Source organism: Amblyomma maculatum, chromosome 4 (assembly GCF_055883805.1).
Source record: "Amblyomma maculatum isolate TAMU_Amacu chromosome 4, ASM5588380v1, whole genome shotgun sequence".
NCBI classification, from domain to species: Eukaryota; Metazoa; Arthropoda; class Arachnida; order Ixodida; family Ixodidae; genus Amblyomma; species Amblyomma maculatum.
Genome location: NC_139347.1, coordinates 140,743,606 through 140,760,259, shown reverse-complemented (window position 1 = coordinate 140,760,259; position 16,654 = coordinate 140,743,606). Strand labels below are relative to the sequence as shown.

Below are 16,654 nucleotides of genomic sequence, written 5' to 3'. Positions count from 1 at the left end.
TACTAATACTACTACTACTATTACTACTACTACTACTACTACTACTACTACTACTACTACTACTACTACTACTACTACTACTACTACTACTACTCTACTACTACTACTACTACTACTACTACTGTACTACTACTAGAACTACTGCTACTACATATGCAAAAAACTACTTCCGCCTCGAGTGTTGCCTGGCGATGCAACTCTCAGATGGGTAGAATTTCCCGTCTTTCTACACAGCTTCCACGAAACGATTGACTGCTCCTGTCGTCTAGCTTTGAAAATGTGAATACTAAGCTATAAAGGGGATGGTACAGGGCGACTTAGTGTGGTTTCTATATACTAAATTCGAAACATTCGTGCATCTGCCATGCCTATATGGCACCGCTAGTGTCATTATTCAACAGATTTACAAGTTTCTGATAAAAACTTATTGAGCATAGCTATTCAAGATAACAGTGATGTGCTGCATCACAAACTACATATGAGTATTTCACACTTTATCCTATGAAAGTAACATATTACAAAAGATATTATTTATACTTGGCGCTGACCTTCTCATATACCTCAGTTTTCATTAATAACATTCAGCCACTAGGACGATGAAAACTTGGTGGCAACTACGGTTTTACGTGCGGCTGGCTGTAGTCGATTTTTTTTTTCGGCGGGGCGCAATCCAATTCCACCGCCCCTCTTTCCCCTCAGCCATATTCTGATTTTTTCTATCGTTCTCGCAGCGCTAAGCACCCGTGGCTTTACCAAAGCAGCAAGAAAACCTGAAGAAAGGGTTGTCATTCTCGGACTTCAAGAAGCCTGTATCCACAAGCAAAAAAAAAAAAAAAGCATTGCCGACGATTACGTTACGTCCTAAAGCGACATTTGAGCGCAGCTCATCAGCTTTTTTCCTGTTCCTGTAGATTGAGGCAGATTTCGACCAAAACGTATGTATTACAATTACAGACGTTTTAGAGTCCATCTCTGACGCCCGTTCCCGTGCTTCGCGTCGCCGTCGGCATTGTCGCTCGTAACCAGCTCCACTTTCACTCCCATCTTCCTTCCCTCTCTTACGGCGCGATTTAGTTGTCCACAAAAACAGGTGTGACAGATACTGCGCCTTTCCATTCTTCTTCTTCTGCCTTGAGATTCCTGTGAACCAATTATGATTACTGATTTATGTATAGGAAGGGAAAGACGCGGCAACTGTTTCACTTGTTTTCTGTGGAAACCGCAACCGCGCCGTAAGGGAAGGGACGAAGGTGGGAGTGAAGGTGGAAAGAGAGAAAGGGGAGCCGTAGTGGAGGGCTACAGAGTAATTTCGAATACCTGGGGATCTTTAACGTGCACAACCAATTATGATTTAACTGATTTAACTGATTTATTTATAGGAAGGGAAAGGCGCGGTAACTGTCTCACTTGTTTTCTGTGGACACCGCAACCGCGCCGTAAGGAAAGGGAGGAAGGTGGGAGTGAAAGTAGAAAGAGAGAAGAGGAGCCGTAGTGGAGGGCTACGGAGTAATTTCGACCACCTGGGGATCTTTAACGTGCGCTGACATCGCACAGCACACGGACGCCTCTTCGTTTCGCCTCCATCGAAACGCAGCCGCCGAGGTCGGGTTCGATCCCGGGTACTCCGGCACAGTAGTCGGGCGCCTGTCCACTGCACCACCCCGGCGGGGCGAACCAATTATGAAAGGTGCTGTTGTTGTGGTGGCTGTAAGAAGGAAAAGAAAATGCCTGCTACTGGCTCTGTAGCTGAGCCACCTCTGCTGCCTCGTGCAGACAGAACAAAAAATAAAGAAAGAAAAGGAAGAGGGAAAGCAAATCGCGCACCGCAAGAACAGCCGTCCTTCAAAATCGTAGTGGCGGGTGCAATGACGACCCACCACACAAAAACTCGGTGGCAGGCTAGCCCCTGCCCCATCAGGGGAGTAGCTTATGAAAGGCACGCTTCAGAGCTCAAGTGGTCTTTCACACCCACCTTCCTTCCTTCCCTTAGGGCACGATTCAGGTGTCCACGAAAACAAGTGTGACAGATACTGCGCTTTTTGATTCCTGTGAACCAATACGAAAGGCACCTCAGAGCTCAAGTGGAAGCCGTGACCACACAAAGTACACACTGCAAAGTTAATGATTCATGAGAAAAAAAAAATGAGATGGTTTAGCTCTGCTATGTAGCGAAAAGCAATGACTATTCCGGGATCAGAAGTTAATTTCTCCAATCTTCGGTACCATTCGCAGCAGCTAAACTCTCCTTGGCTTCCATGTCGAGCGTGTCTATGTTCACTGGCGTTCTTTAATTCGTTTACAGGAAAGGAAAGACGCAGCATCTGTCACTAGCGGGAGGCAAGAAGCGCCTCCCGGCGGCGATGGAGCACACTCGTTTCCGCTTGGTCATCACAGCTGATGGCAGATGGGCGACGTCACATTCTTGACGTCACCCTAATTGAGCGACGTAACAATTTTAGTCTTTGACACTTTTAAATTGCGCGCCAATTGCAGTATCTGTCACTCGCGAAATACCGCTATCCTCCTCACGGTAGACAAGAGTAATTAGGAAGAGCGTTTCACGACCCGGGGCGTGGCACGGGAGAAAGACGAAGACGCCATACCGTGTGGTAGCGTTTCACGAAGCTCTCCACTACAAAGGTTCAATCGGCCTTTGGCCGAGGTACTGCTCAGGTTAGTGCCAGCAGTAATGATTACCGTGTTGTCCTTCCCCGTTTCCCAACTGGTAAGCTTCTTGTCGACTTTATTTTTCTGCATGCTGACCTCGCCGGCCGCCCCTACCGTGACCGGGGCTTCAGAGACGCCCTTCGGAACGTGGTAGGTTTGGAAGAAATAAGCTCTAACGAACAGTTTGAAATGTCACATGCCTGGATGGTTACACGCAAATGGGCGCAGTCTAAAGGAAAACTAGTCTCATGTGGAGATTTATTACCGCGAAAGCGTTACTTCGCTATGTTCACAGATTTCTGTCCGCTGACCGCGTCCGCAAAATCTTGTCCGCTGCAGTTGCGAGTAATTGAGAAGTGGCAGAGGTTATTTAGATGTGTCAATTCATAGAGGCTCACGTAATGTTATTGCAGAAAGAATAATTCGGCTAATAATTTATTTAGGCAATTAATCACCGGGAAAAATGTAAAAGATTTACGCAGAAGTTGTAATTCAGAAGTGGTAGTGGTTAATAAGTGGTGTCAATCGATAGAGATGGACGTAACGTTGTCTCCAAAAAATACCGATGCCAATACGTTAATTATTTAAATAATTATAACAGGTACACATGAAAGGAAAGGCGCAGTATCTGTCGCACTTGTTCTGTGGACACCGCCGTAAGAGATGGAAGGAAGGTGGGAGTGAAAGCGGGAAAAGAGAAAGGGCTGCCGGGTAGTAGAGACATCAAGGTTGTGACGTCACGCAACCGGAAGCAGAACCGAAAAAGGGCATAGGAAGGGTTTGGCGCGCAATTTGAAATTACCGAAAACTAAAATGAGTAAGCAAGAAGTGAATGTGACGCAGACAATGTGATGTCACGCAACCGGAAGTAGAGACGAAAAAGGGCATATGTAGGAATTGGCGCGTAATTTGAAAGTACCAAAACTGAGAATTCGGGTGGAACATTATTTATTTATTTATTTAGTCATTTATTTATTTATTCATGTATTGCAAATACATACACTGCCCGTCTGACAATCGAAGAGAGCTGATTAGATCCCGAAATATCGGGAAAAAAAATCAAACGGTAGCAGTAAAGTAATTAAAACAAGAAACTCCACTCCTATCCTAATTAAAAGGAATGACAACGCATTTTGTATAAGGTATGAAATATCTGAGAAAAATACGTTACACATTCATTTAACAGTATACCGAAAGTACCGTGTCAAAAAATAATATATATTCCTCTATGACATGTGTAACATTGAATGCACACACACTATCTTATTCGGGAGTAAATTCTACTCAGCAATAGTTCGCAGTAAGAACGAAAATTTAAACGCATTGATGTGACTCTGATATGACCTAATCATTTTGGAACTGTCACGACCCTGGGAATGAGGCTGTTTTAAAGACACGCCCTGCTCGATTCCTGTGTTGTCATTGCTGATTCCGTGTAAACGCTTTAACCTCAATATTTTCCTGCTTGTGGAAAGCAACTTCCCTACCAATTGTTTTTTTTTTTTTTAGATTTTTTAACCTTTTATTTTGTAGTCGTAAATGCCCGCGATAAATCTTGCAGCCTTTTTGGGAACGCGCTCTAGTTAATCTCGAAGAACTTATGGGAAGGGGTCCCACGTACGCATTATACAAAGTTTCTTTCAAAGCTCTGCTTGCACACTTGAAGTTTCACTGAAAAAAGTGCAGAAGGCCAGAGGCTTTAGCGCTTGCTATGTCAGTGTAACATTAGGGTAGAGGTAACATTAAGAGATAGGAAACTTGCAGATTGGGTCAGAGAAATAACTCAAGTTACTGACATTGAAGTGAAAAAACAAGAAGAAATGGGCATGGGCGGGACACGCAGCGCGAAGAGAGTATAACCGATGGTCGCTTATGGTAACAAACTGGATTCCAACGGAAGGAAAGCGTAGCAGGGGGCGGAAGAAAGTTAGGTGGGCGGATGAGGTTAAGAAGCTCACCGGTGTCAAGTGGAAGAAGCTAGCACCGAACGAGGTTAATTGGAGAAATATGGGAGAGGCCTTCACCCTGCAGTGGGTATAGTCAAGCTAATGATGATGATGATGATGTCAATTTGTGTCGTCCAGTCCAAAGTGGCAGTTAATGTTATTTTCAGGTATTTTACTTCGTATTTGCATGGATATTGTTAGGAAGTATGTACTAGACGGCTTGTTTTTCTCGTTCGTAAACTGCAGATGATAGCATTTTGCTACGCTGAAATCCATCTTCCATTTGACACGCCAAGAACGATTGTTTTCTAGATCAGACTGTAAAACGCCTACACCATCTGTCTGTACATGAACCAGGATGGTATGCAACATAGTCATCCGCATATAATCTCACATTCGAAGCAAGGCCTTCAGTTAAAGCATCCATAAAAATAAGGAACATGAGCGGTCGACCCTTAAGGCAATCCTGACAAGACATTAACCGCTCGCGTCGTGACACCGTTTATAGTTACCTTCTGTTGCTGTTCGGGCAAATAATCTGTCAGCCCACCGTAGATTTAATAAGGAAGACTAAGAAATGGCATTTTTTACAAAAAAAAAGTCATTCGGGAGAACGTCAACGCCGTAAGAAAGTCAATAAAAACAGCGTCTATGTGTGTTAAAGCCATATGTAATATTGTTACACCACGTAGCTGCGCACTGAGAAGCAGCAGAAGCAGCAGAAGAAGAAGCGGAGGAAGCGAGGCGCGAGCAGACTGTTCCGGGGTTTTCTGAGTCGTGTGCGTCCGTTCACCCGTATTAAAACCATTTCATCCGTTACATTTGGCGGAGGTGCTGGGTAAAAGCGTTCTGGATCCACCAGTACCTCGTCGCAGCGGTCGTGTAGCAGGTTTGCCACCTTTACCCCCTCAACAGTACATGGCAATGGCTGCCACCCGCACGACGCAGAATCATGAACAGCGACCTGAAGAGACGACGGCCTTTCCCTACCAGTGAGAGCCGCGTACGTTCCACGGTGAGCCCGAAGATGACGTTGAGGAATGGCTCTGACATTACGAAAGATGCAGCATGTGCAACCGCTGGAACTCGATCGCACGTTTGTACAATGTTGTCTTCTTCCTCGCTGGCACGGCCCTGACGTGATTTGATAACCACGAAGAAATACTGACCTGACCAATTTGTTGAAGAAATTATGAAGTCCTTTGGAGATACCCTTGCGAAGAAGAATCGCGCTGAGCATCAGCTTTCCCAGAGAGCCCAGCTGCCCGGTGAGACATGCACACGTTATATCGAAAAAATATTGAAACTATGTAATATTGTAAACCGGCAGATGTCAAAAGAAGACAAGGTAGAGCACCTTCTCAAGAGGATTGCTGAGGATGTGAACAACTTCCTTATTTCACGGGACACTCTTGCCACAGTTGCAGATGTCATTAAGCAGTACCGGGCTTTTCAGGCGTTAAAGGCACGTCGCATAGCGCCCAAATTTGGCCGTCTTTCAAATGTGACAACTGTTGCCGGTATCGACATTCCTGAGGCTGAAGACATCGCTTCTATGGTCAGGAGGATTACACGCGAGGAACTGGATATTCAGCGGCAACGTACAAATTTCTATGTACCCTACCACCCGAGATCGAGATCCGTATGGTAACAACACACGCCATGGGCTGCACAAAATAAAGGCCAACCATCCTAAAACAACGGCGTGGAGCGGACCCTGTAACCAACATCGCACCCTTATTTCCAGCAACGTCCAGCCCATCCGGATGAAGTGCCTCGTGGGGATCCTCGTCGCACTTCTGTCGCCCCATCTCGGCCTCCAAGGGATCCTGAAGTGAACTACCAGAGCCGCCAGCCACCCGTATGTTACGGCTGTGGGGGCAGCGGACATATATTCCGCTTTTGCCCGCGTTGTCAATTTACCCGACCCCCTGTCCAGCGAATAATGTGTGCATGTCTCACCGGGCAGCTGGGCTCTCTGGGAAAGCTGATGCTTAGCGCGTTCCTTCTTCGCAAGGGTATCCCCAAAAGACTTCGTAATTTCTTCAACAAATCGTCCCATCTAGTGAATGTCGTATTCTGCAAGACATTTTGACAACTCATGCCCAAATGTTCGACTTTGCCTCAAATGGATCGGGTAGCCATTTCCCAGCTCCTCGGCTACAGCCCAAAATTAACACAGGAAACGCACCCCCTATTCGCCAAAAACATTACAGTTTCCCGGGCAGAACGCAAGATAATTCAAGAACAGGTGGACGAAATGCTGCACAAAGGAATCATTCGAGAATTTTCCAGTCCGTGGGCCGCACCTGTGATCCTCGTACGAAAAAAAGACAATTCTCGGCGATTTTCGGTAGACTACTGTCGTTTGAATGCGGTAACAAAGAAAGACGTATACCCGTTACCTTGCACTGATGACGCTGTCGACTGTCTGCATTCGGCGTCATATTTCTCCTCTGTTGATCTGCGATCTGGTTACTGGCAAACTCCTCTACATCCGTCCGACCGTGAGAAGACTGCTTTTGTAACACCAGATGGTTTATATGAATTTAATATAATGCCCTTTGGATTATGCAACGCTCCCGTGACGTTCGAGCAATTTATGGACACTAACCTTCGTGGCCTCAAATGGGAAATACGCATGTGCTACCTTGATGATGTTATCATTTTTGGAAAGACCTTCCAAGAGCACAATGACAGGCTCCATAAAGTTCTTGAATGCAATGGCAAAGCGGGCCTCATTTTGAATTAGAAGAAGTGCCATTTTGGAGAGCGACAAACTTTAGTTCTTGGGTTCCTCGTCAACGAGGATGGTATCAGGCCGGATCCACAGAAGATTGCTGCAGTACGCGACTTCGAAACTCCACGCACCCTGAAAAGCCTTCGGAGCTCTCTTGTCCTCTCTTCTTATTTTCGTCGCTTCATTGCTGGTTTTGCGCAACTTGCCCACCCCCTTACTTCTCTACTGCACAAGGATTCGCAATTTGTGTGGACCCCAGAGTGCGAATTCTTTTTCAATCGGCTCAAGTCTTCTCTAACTTCAGCACCACTGCTGCGCCACTTCTACCCTTCTGCTGTGACTGAGGTCCACACTGACGCCAGTGGCGTCGGTCTTGAGGCGGTGCTTGTGCAGCTGCATAGTGGGGCTGAACACGTTGTTGCATATGCCAGCCGCACGTTGACAAAATATGAACGGAACTACACAGTTACCGAATTTGAGTGACCATACCTATATGGACGCTACTTCACCGTAGTTACTGACCACCATTCGCTATGCTGGCTCATCGGACTTCGCGATCCATCTGGTCGCCTGGCGCGCTGTGCATTACGCCTGCAAGAATACAACTTTGGTGTCGCATACAAGAGTGGACGACATCACAGTAATGCAGACTGCTTGTCACGGCACCCATTGCCGACTTCCGCTAACGATGAAGACGGCTTCCACGGGTGTTTAGCCTCAGTCGCGTCGACGTTTCCTAGTATGGCGACCTTTAGGCGAGAACAACGCAACGACCGGTCACTACAGCCTCTTATACAAGAGGCAGAAGGAAGAGCAGAGTCAACGCAGTTTACTATCGAAGGTGGTGTTTTGTTCAAAAAGAACTACTCAGTTGACGGTGCTGCCCTCCTTTTGGTCGTCCCAAATAGTCTCCGTGCACAAGTTTTGCATGCCATGCACGATGGTATTACCTCTGGACATCTAGGCTTCTGTCGTACCCTGCACCAAATTTGCCAGCGTTTCTATTGGCCACAAATTTATAAGACCACCAAGCAGTACGTTGCGACATGTGAAAAATGCCAACGACTTAAGGCACGCCCTACCACGCTGACCGGACCTTTACAACCCGTCAAGCCACCTACCTCACCTTTTGAAAAGATTGGAATTGACCTGCTCGGTCCTTTTCCAAAGACTGTGGAGGACTGCCGCTGGGTTATCGTCTGCGTTGACTATCCTACCAGATACGCGTAGACCGCTGCTCTCGCTGCGGCAAAAGCTGCTGATGTTTCGTCGTTTCTTTTGCATTCCGTTATTCTTCGCCACGGCGCACCCCGTGTTATTATAACTGATCGTGGTCGGCAATTCACTGCTGATGTCGTGGAAGAAATACTCAGACCTTGTGGTTCACATTAACGACACTCGACACCGTATCATCCGCAGACCAACGGTCTCACCAAGCGCGCCAACCGCTCCTTGACAACCATGCTTTCCATGTACGTCTCGTCTGACAATCGCAACTGGGATTCAGTGCTACCGTATGTGACGTACCCTTATAACACTGGAAATCATGAAGTTACCGGCTATTCTCCTTGCTATTTACTCAATGCAAAAACTCCCCACGTTTTCTTAGACACCATCTTCCCATTTTCCCCCAACGACGATGCGTCTGTTTCCCAGTATCTATGCCGTGCCGAAGAAGCCCGTCGTATAGCCCGCTTACGCACACTGGCTTCTCAAAACCACTCGAACACTACGATCTGCATCATCGTGCAGTTGCTTACTACCCTGGAGACTACGTCTGGCTTTGGACGCCTATTCGCAAGCGAGGATTATATGAGAAGTTTCTCTGCAAGTACGATGGCCCCTTCGTAGTGTTGGACCAACTGAATGACGTGAATTACGTTATCGCCAAAGTCACGACGGATAACCGCCGATCCCGCAAGACACAAGTTGTTCACGTGGCTCGCATGAAGCGCTGCCATCTTCGATCTACCTAGTTTTCTCGAGGACGAGAATCGTTTGCCAGGGAGAATTGTTACGCCGCGTAGCGGCGCACTGAGAAGCAGCAGAATAAGAAGCGGAGGAAGCGAGGCACGAGCAGACTGTTCCGGGTTTTTCTGAGCCGTGTGCATCCGTTCACCTGTATTAAAACCATTTCATCCGTTACAATATCATGAAGCAACTTACTGAGTTGACTAGTGCACGATAAGGTTAAAAGGCCATGTTCATGGCGGCGCTTAATAATAAGACTACAATAAACAATGTGTCCCAGTGTTTTGCAACAAACACATGTCTGTAATTCTGCAATTCTGTAAGTCTAATTACTTAATCACGAAAGCCGTTTTTAGTTGGTTGGTTGGTTTGTGAGGTTTAACGTCCCAAAGCAACTCAGGCTATGAGAGACGCCGTTGTGGAGGACTTCGGAAATTTCGACCACCTGGGGTTCTATAACGTGCACTATAGAAGTTACATTAGCCATTTTCCAGTCACCAGGCAAGTTTTGAACGTTTAATGCCTTGATAATTTAGCAAACAAACAAACCAAAGTAGGGGCAATGCTGTGGGAAAAGCGCTTCAATATGTGATACGATATACCGTCTGAACGAGGATTACGGTTGCAGGAGAGCGCTTTACTCCGGCTTAATTTAAAATTATGTCCTGCATTTGGGGCAAGCGTTCTCGCAATTCAGGCACTGGTGCATGAAGACAAGTTGTGAGGACAGAGTGAAAATATTCGTTAAAGTAGTCAGCCGTTTTAGTGTCGTCCCTTAAAACATTTTTGGGCCGGAGATCCAGAAGCCAACACTGTCCTTTCTGTTTTTAACACATCACCATAATTCCTTCGGGTTAGATGTTATTTTGTTCTGCTAGGTGGTGATAAGTATCCTTCTACGTTTAAGAAACATTTCATATTTGTCATATTCGTATTTTATAGTGAAAGCCTTTATTGGCTCACCCTGCCGGGGTGGCGCATGGGTACGACGCTCGACTACTGTTCCCAAGGACGTGGGATCGAATCCCGACTTCGGCGGCCGCTTTTCGATGGAGGCGAAAAGCAAGGCGCCCGTGTGCTGTGTGACGTCAGTGCACGTTAAAGAACCCCAGGTGGTCGAAATTTCCGGAGTCCTCCACTATGGCGTCTCTCATAGCCTGAGTCGCTTTGGGACGTTAAACCCCACAAACAAAACCAAACATTTAATGGCTCGTACTGTTGTCGACAAAAGCTGTCCACGCGAGCGGCGTACTTGATTGGTCGACAGAGAAGTGACGTCACTAGCAGCCAAATTTGAAGTGACAACCAGGAGTCTCAAGTTGTCTAGCGTTCCTGCCATCTGCAATCCCACACTTGAACGCATGCCAAGGAACGCCATGCGACTGGAGCGATGGTGTACCGTCCAAACCTACACTTGTCGCAGAAACTGTGACAAATACTGCGCCTTTCCTTTCCTGCAAACCAATTATAAACATATGTAGCACTGCAACGAACGCCGATAAAAGGCAAGCAATGAGAGGCAAATGACAGGAGAGGAAGGGTAGGCTTTCGTCATTATCCTCTTAAGGGACATCTGAGAGACCCTCGAAGTTTTTTCTTGAAAGTCTTGTATACCCTGTATAAGTGAGAAAAGGAAACACGTACAAGCGAGAAAACGAAAAACAAAAATAAGCGCAACGAACAATAAAGATAGCTTAGAAGGACAAGAGAGGTTCATTCAGATTTTGTCCTGGAGGATGGTAAATCCGGCGGAGGTGTAGTTGAGCGTCGATGGAATCGGTGGTTCTAGCTGCCTCCCGAATCAAGGTTCTGCGTCAACGTCAGGCCCCGCCGGGGTAGTGCAGTGGTAAGACGCCCGACTACTGTCCGTAGTTCCCAGGTTCGAACCCGACCACGGCGGCTGCGTTTCGAAGAAGGCGAAACGAAGTGGCGTCCGTGTGCTGTGCGATGTCAGCGCACGTTAAAGATCCCCAGGTGGTCGAAATTACTCCGTAGCCCTCCACTACGGCTCCTCTTTCTCTCTTTACACTTTAACTCCCACCTTCCTCCCTTCCCTTACGGCGCGGTTGCGGTGTCCACAGAAAACAAGTGAGGCAGTTACCGCGCCTTTCCCTTCCTATAAATCAATCAGTCCACATAGCGTGACAGATACTGCGCCTTTCCCTTCCTGTGAACCAATTGGATGGATGGATGGATTAAACCTTAATGTCCAACAGATAAGGTGATCTACCCACCCCGCGACACGCAGGTCAAGGGGCGGGTGCCACCGCCTCAGAGGCAGGCCGGGAGGTCTTGGATCCCAGCAGCCTCTTCAGTCAGTTGGACGAGTAGGAGCTGGAGCTCAGGGTCCGAGCTGCGCAGCAGAGTCTCCCAGGGGTCTCTACAGCCTATATTGTTCGTCCTCCTGGGAGAATACGGGCATTCCCATATTATGTGGTCGAGGGTCCCTCTCGCCCCACAAAGATTGCACTTGTCACTCCTAGCCTCAGGGAACATGTGGTTCGCCATAACCGGATGCGGATATGTATAAGTTTGCAGTCGCCTCCACGCCACTGCTTGTCTGCTGTTTAATTTCGGGTCTGGTGGGCGTACCAGTCTACGATCCAATCTGTAGTGCTGCGTGATCTCCCCATTATTTAGCAAGCGCTCTCCGCTTCCTCGGTCATCAAGTGGCCCTGTAGCGGCTCGGCGGTAGAGATCTCTTGTGGGCCGCTTGTGGGCCGCCTCGTTGCCGGGGACGGCTTCGTGCGCAGGAGTCCAAATTATTTGAATTTTCCTATCTAACTTTTTCTGGCCTAGGATTCTGGCTGCTAAGGGCGAGATCCTGCCCTTGCTAAAATTTTGTATGGCAGTTTTGCTGTCACTGATGACAAACTTCGCTTCCGTTCCGACGCAAGCTAACGCGATCGCAGTTTCCTCGGCTATTTCTATACTCCGCCCGCGCAAAGTGGCAGCTGTCACGGGATTGCCCCGGCCGCTGACGACCGTTGCTACCGTGAAACTGCCACCACCTCCCGCCGCGTCTACATAGGCCAGTTCATGTTCCGAAATTTCGCCGAATCTAATTTCTAATGCTTCGGCTCGTTTTTTCCTCCTGTCTTTGTATATTCCGGGTGCATGTTTTTTGGCAGCGGGGGAATCACCAAATTTTGTCTGACTTCTCTAGCTACCTCCACCTTGACCGTGGGACCCCTATCCGGATTTATTCCAACTTTCGTCAAAATGACTCTTCCTGTCTTCGTGGTGCTAAGTCTCTCAGTTTGAGAGGTTCGCACCGCTTCCGCCAGTTCTGCCCATGTGTTGTGTACCCCTAGAGCCATCACTCTCTCTGTGGATGTGCATATGGGCAGTCCCAGCGCTCTTTTTACGCATTTTCTCATTAGAGACTCAATTTTTTCTTTTTCCACCCCTTTCAAATCTAAATACGGCGTTGCGTAGCTCACTCGGCTGAAGATGTAGGCCTGTATCAGTTTCATCAAATATTTTTCCTTTAACCCTCGGCCTCTGTTGGCCACCCGCCTAATTAGGCTCAGGGTCTGCATCGCCTGATTCTCCAGCCTCTTGATGGTCTCGCCATTATGTCCGTGTGACTGGAGAATCAAGCCCAAGATTCTGATTTGCTGGACTATTGGTACCTCGTTACCCGCCACTTTAATTTTGATCTCCGATGGTGCCTTGCACCTTAAGTGCTTCGGATTGTATGTAAACAATTCTGATTTCTGCGGCGAGCACGCTAGGCCTCTCTCTGCCGCGTAATCGACTATAATGTCGGTGGCGGCTTGGAGCAGGTTTTCGACGCACGAATCACTTCCTTGGTTGACCCAAAGGGTGATATCATCCGCATATATACTAAATTTTAATCCTTCGAGCTTTGCCAATTGCTCGGGGAGTTCCCTCATAGCCACGTTGAAGAGTAGGGGGGACAGCACTGATCCCTAGGGCGTACCCTTACTCCCTAGCTCTATTGCGGGAGATTCCAGCGTCTGGAACTTCATGCAGGCCGTTCTACCCGTCAGAAAGTCCCTGATGTACCGATATGTCCTGGTACCTACATTAATCTTGTTCAGCTCTTCCAGGACCGCCTCATGTTTTACGTTGTCGAAAGCCTTCGTGAGGTCGAGCCCCAAAATTGCTTTCGCATCTTTAGACTTTGAGTCTATTATGTCATGTTTTATTTGGAGCATGACGTCCTGCGTACACAAGTGAGGACGGAACCCGACCATCTCATGTGTGCCACAGATCACCCTGCTCCATGAAACTCATCAGTCTGGTCTGGACGACGTGCTCCATCAATTTCCCCACGCATGAAGTTAAGGAAATTGGTCGTAAATTTGCCAGTTGAAGAGGCTTTCCTGGTTTCGGTATTAAAATAATGCTTGCCGTCTTCCACTGTTGTGGGAGCTCGCCTTTTTCCCAACATTCCTGCATATACTCCGTTAGATACCTAATGGAGTCATCATCTAGGTTCCTGAGCATTTTGTTCGTTACTCCGTCAGGGCCTGGAGCCGACTTCGTTTTAAGTCTTACAATCTCTGCCCTCACTTCCGCTTCTGTGATGGGGGCGTCCAGCGCCTCATTAGGCACTCCACCATAGTCAGGAAGTGGGGTTCGTGAAGTTTCCCCCACATACGTCTCAATTAATTTGCTCATGAAATCATCATAGTTCCCTTCGAAAGCGTGCCTCGCTTTTGCCAACCTTATACCAGATTGCGTCTTCGAGTTGTCTGGGTCCAACAAGTGCCGGAGGAAGCTCCACGTCTTGGAGAGGTTCATGCTCCCCTCCATTTCGTCACACTTGTTGTCCAAATTTTGTTCGCGTAATTTGAAAGTATAGTCTTCGATTTCCTTATTATGTCGCGCAATCCTTCTTCTGAGGTTGTGGTTCCATTTCTGCTTTTTGAGACGACGCTCCATGCTCTGCTTAGCTTCCCACATATGCAGAAGACGGCTGTCCGCAATCTCCGGGGCGTTATCACCTTCGAGCAATTTTGTTGCCTCTCTAACGTCCGATTTGAGCGCCGTCACCCATTCCTCGATGCTTCTGATGGGCTCTAGTTCTTGAGCCCTCCTGATATCTCTAAATTCATCCCACTCAACGACGGCCGGCGCGCGAGCCCGGCGTGTTTTAACGCCTTTCCTCAGTGTGGAGACAATTATGTAGTGGTTGCTGCCAAAATTTTGATCCGAATTATGCCATTTTAGACCTTTTACGTTTTTCGAGAATGTAAGGTCTGGGGATGTATCCTTACTGACGCTATTGCCCACCCTCGTTGAGCTCTCGGGGTCCGTGTGCAGAAAGAGCCACAGGTCATGCGTATCCTCCCACAGCTGTCTACCTTTTGGGCACTGGTGCGGGTACCCCCATTCCTGGTGATGTGCATTAAAGTCCCCCACTATCAACAGTGGCTGGTTGTTTGAAATTTTGAGGGCCTTGCGAAGCAGAGCTCTGAACCTCACCTTCCTTTGCCTGGGTGAGCTGTATAAATTTAGAATGAATAGACTAGGGTCTTTCTGTTTTCCGGTTAAAACTTCTACAAACACGTTCTCGATCTCTCTCGACTCTTGATCGTGTTCAATGGCTGCAATGTTTCTTTTCACGAGTGTTGTGACCGAGGATTTCTCTCCCCTGCCACTATGAAATGCCTGATATCCCGACAATTTTGCGGGCCCCCAGGTTTTTGGAGAGCAATTGCCAATGGAGTCTCATCTAATAGCAGAAGGTACTGTTGCATAATCGGCCGCTTGCGCCTGAAGCCGCGACAGTTCCACTGCCAGATTTGATTTTCATTTGCGCGCCTGGCCATTTTGCAGTTGCGAGACGACCTGTTCTATATTTTGTTGCCACCCGTTTATGGCGGCCATCTCATTCCTTAACCTTTGGCATTCCTCGGCCTGTTTCTGAACGGCCCCGAGGACAGCTTGAATTTGTATGTTGATATGGTTCATAAATTCACTCATCTTGGCATCTAACCTTTCCAAATTTTCCATCCTTTTCTCCATAGCCTGAATAGGGTCGGTGTCTTGAATTTTGCGTTTCACCGGTGGTGGGAGGGACGCCTCTGTGACCATCTTATCCTTCCCTGCGGCTGTTGACGTACCGCTGGGGAGGTCGTTTGTCTAATGGGTTGTTGCGGAGGAGGTTTTGCCTGCCTCTGTGATTTCTTTAAGTTTTGGACCTCGGACCGCTGCGATTCGACTATCCCCGTTAAGTTTTCGATCATTTGCTTTAATTTCTCTATTTCCTCGTCTCGTTTACCCCTGTGATTATTTTCCAGGGAGACCTTGCCCGCAAAACTCACACCCTTACGTTCCTTGCTCCTACCTCGTCTCCATGCATTGGCAGTATCCCTTGAGCTTGAGCGTCCCCTGGACTGGCTCCTGGCACAAGAATCGGAGCGTTCTCTGGGCGGCGGCGGTGGTCTGCCTTGTTTCGTTTCCAGATTCGGGAAAGAGTCCTCGCGGAATTTGAAGTCTTCTTTTACTTTCGGTTCGCGTTTTCGACTCTGATGTCCCCCACCAGTCGTCGCTGTATGTTCCATCTTCTCCCAATGTCGCTTCTTCACTTCGTAGGGAGTGCGGAAAATTTCTCGACACTTAGGGTCTCCTAGTGCATGGCCTTTGCCGTAGAGCTGGCATGTTGGTTCACATTTGTGTTCTCATGACGGGTTCTTGAGGCCGCAGCCACGGCACTTGACGTTCGTCGCATCCGGGCACACGTCCTCGCGATGACCGAGTCGACCACAGGCGATGCATACTTCGTATTTTTTGCGGTACAGCTGGCACCTGTGCGGCGTCCCGTTGAGATAAATCCATCTTGGCACTTCTTTCTCCTTGAAGAGAATGAAGATCGACTTGGAATCTTTGCCCAGCCTGCGGACACCTCGAATCTCGGTGTTGTCCTTGCGATCTAGGTGGTATAGAATTTCTTCGACAGAATATTCGAGCGGAACCCGTGGATGACTCCCTTGCCGCAGTGCTCGGGGGTGGCCACGTAGGTGGAAGTCTCCACTTTTTCACCGTCGAACATGAGGTGTTCGCCGCTCACGTACTTCAGCTTCCTCTCCGCACTTGTAGTGATGACCAGAACGGAGTGCTGCTTCATATTTGGAATTATTATATCTTCCTTCTCTTCGCGTGGATTGATCCCCGCCGACATTTTGATGATGTCAGTGAGATGTGCTGTTCCATATTTGGTAAGCCTAAGTAGGCCTCCACGAGGTCGGAGAACAATTTTCTCGGCGCCATCTGGAATGCGCGTCTGCTGACGCTCGATCGACTTGGCCGCCATTTTCCTGCGTGCTTGCCTTTTCTTGGCTCGCTGTTTCGCAGT

General features: G+C 48.0%; 1 protein-coding gene across 1 annotated transcript in view; it reads right to left on the bottom strand.

Annotated features, from left to right (window-relative positions):
* LOC146193190 (uncharacterized) overlaps nt 1-16,426 on the bottom strand; it is a 58,402-nt gene extending 41,976 nt beyond the window's left edge. Inside the window, exon 1 of the mRNA XM_084600496.1 lies at nt 16,294-16,426. Coding sequence (XP_084456622.1) covers nt 16,294-16,426 — 133 coding nt within the window. The remainder of the gene's footprint in view (nt 1-16,293) is intronic.
* Between the last annotated feature and the right edge of the window lie 228 nt (nt 16,427-16,654).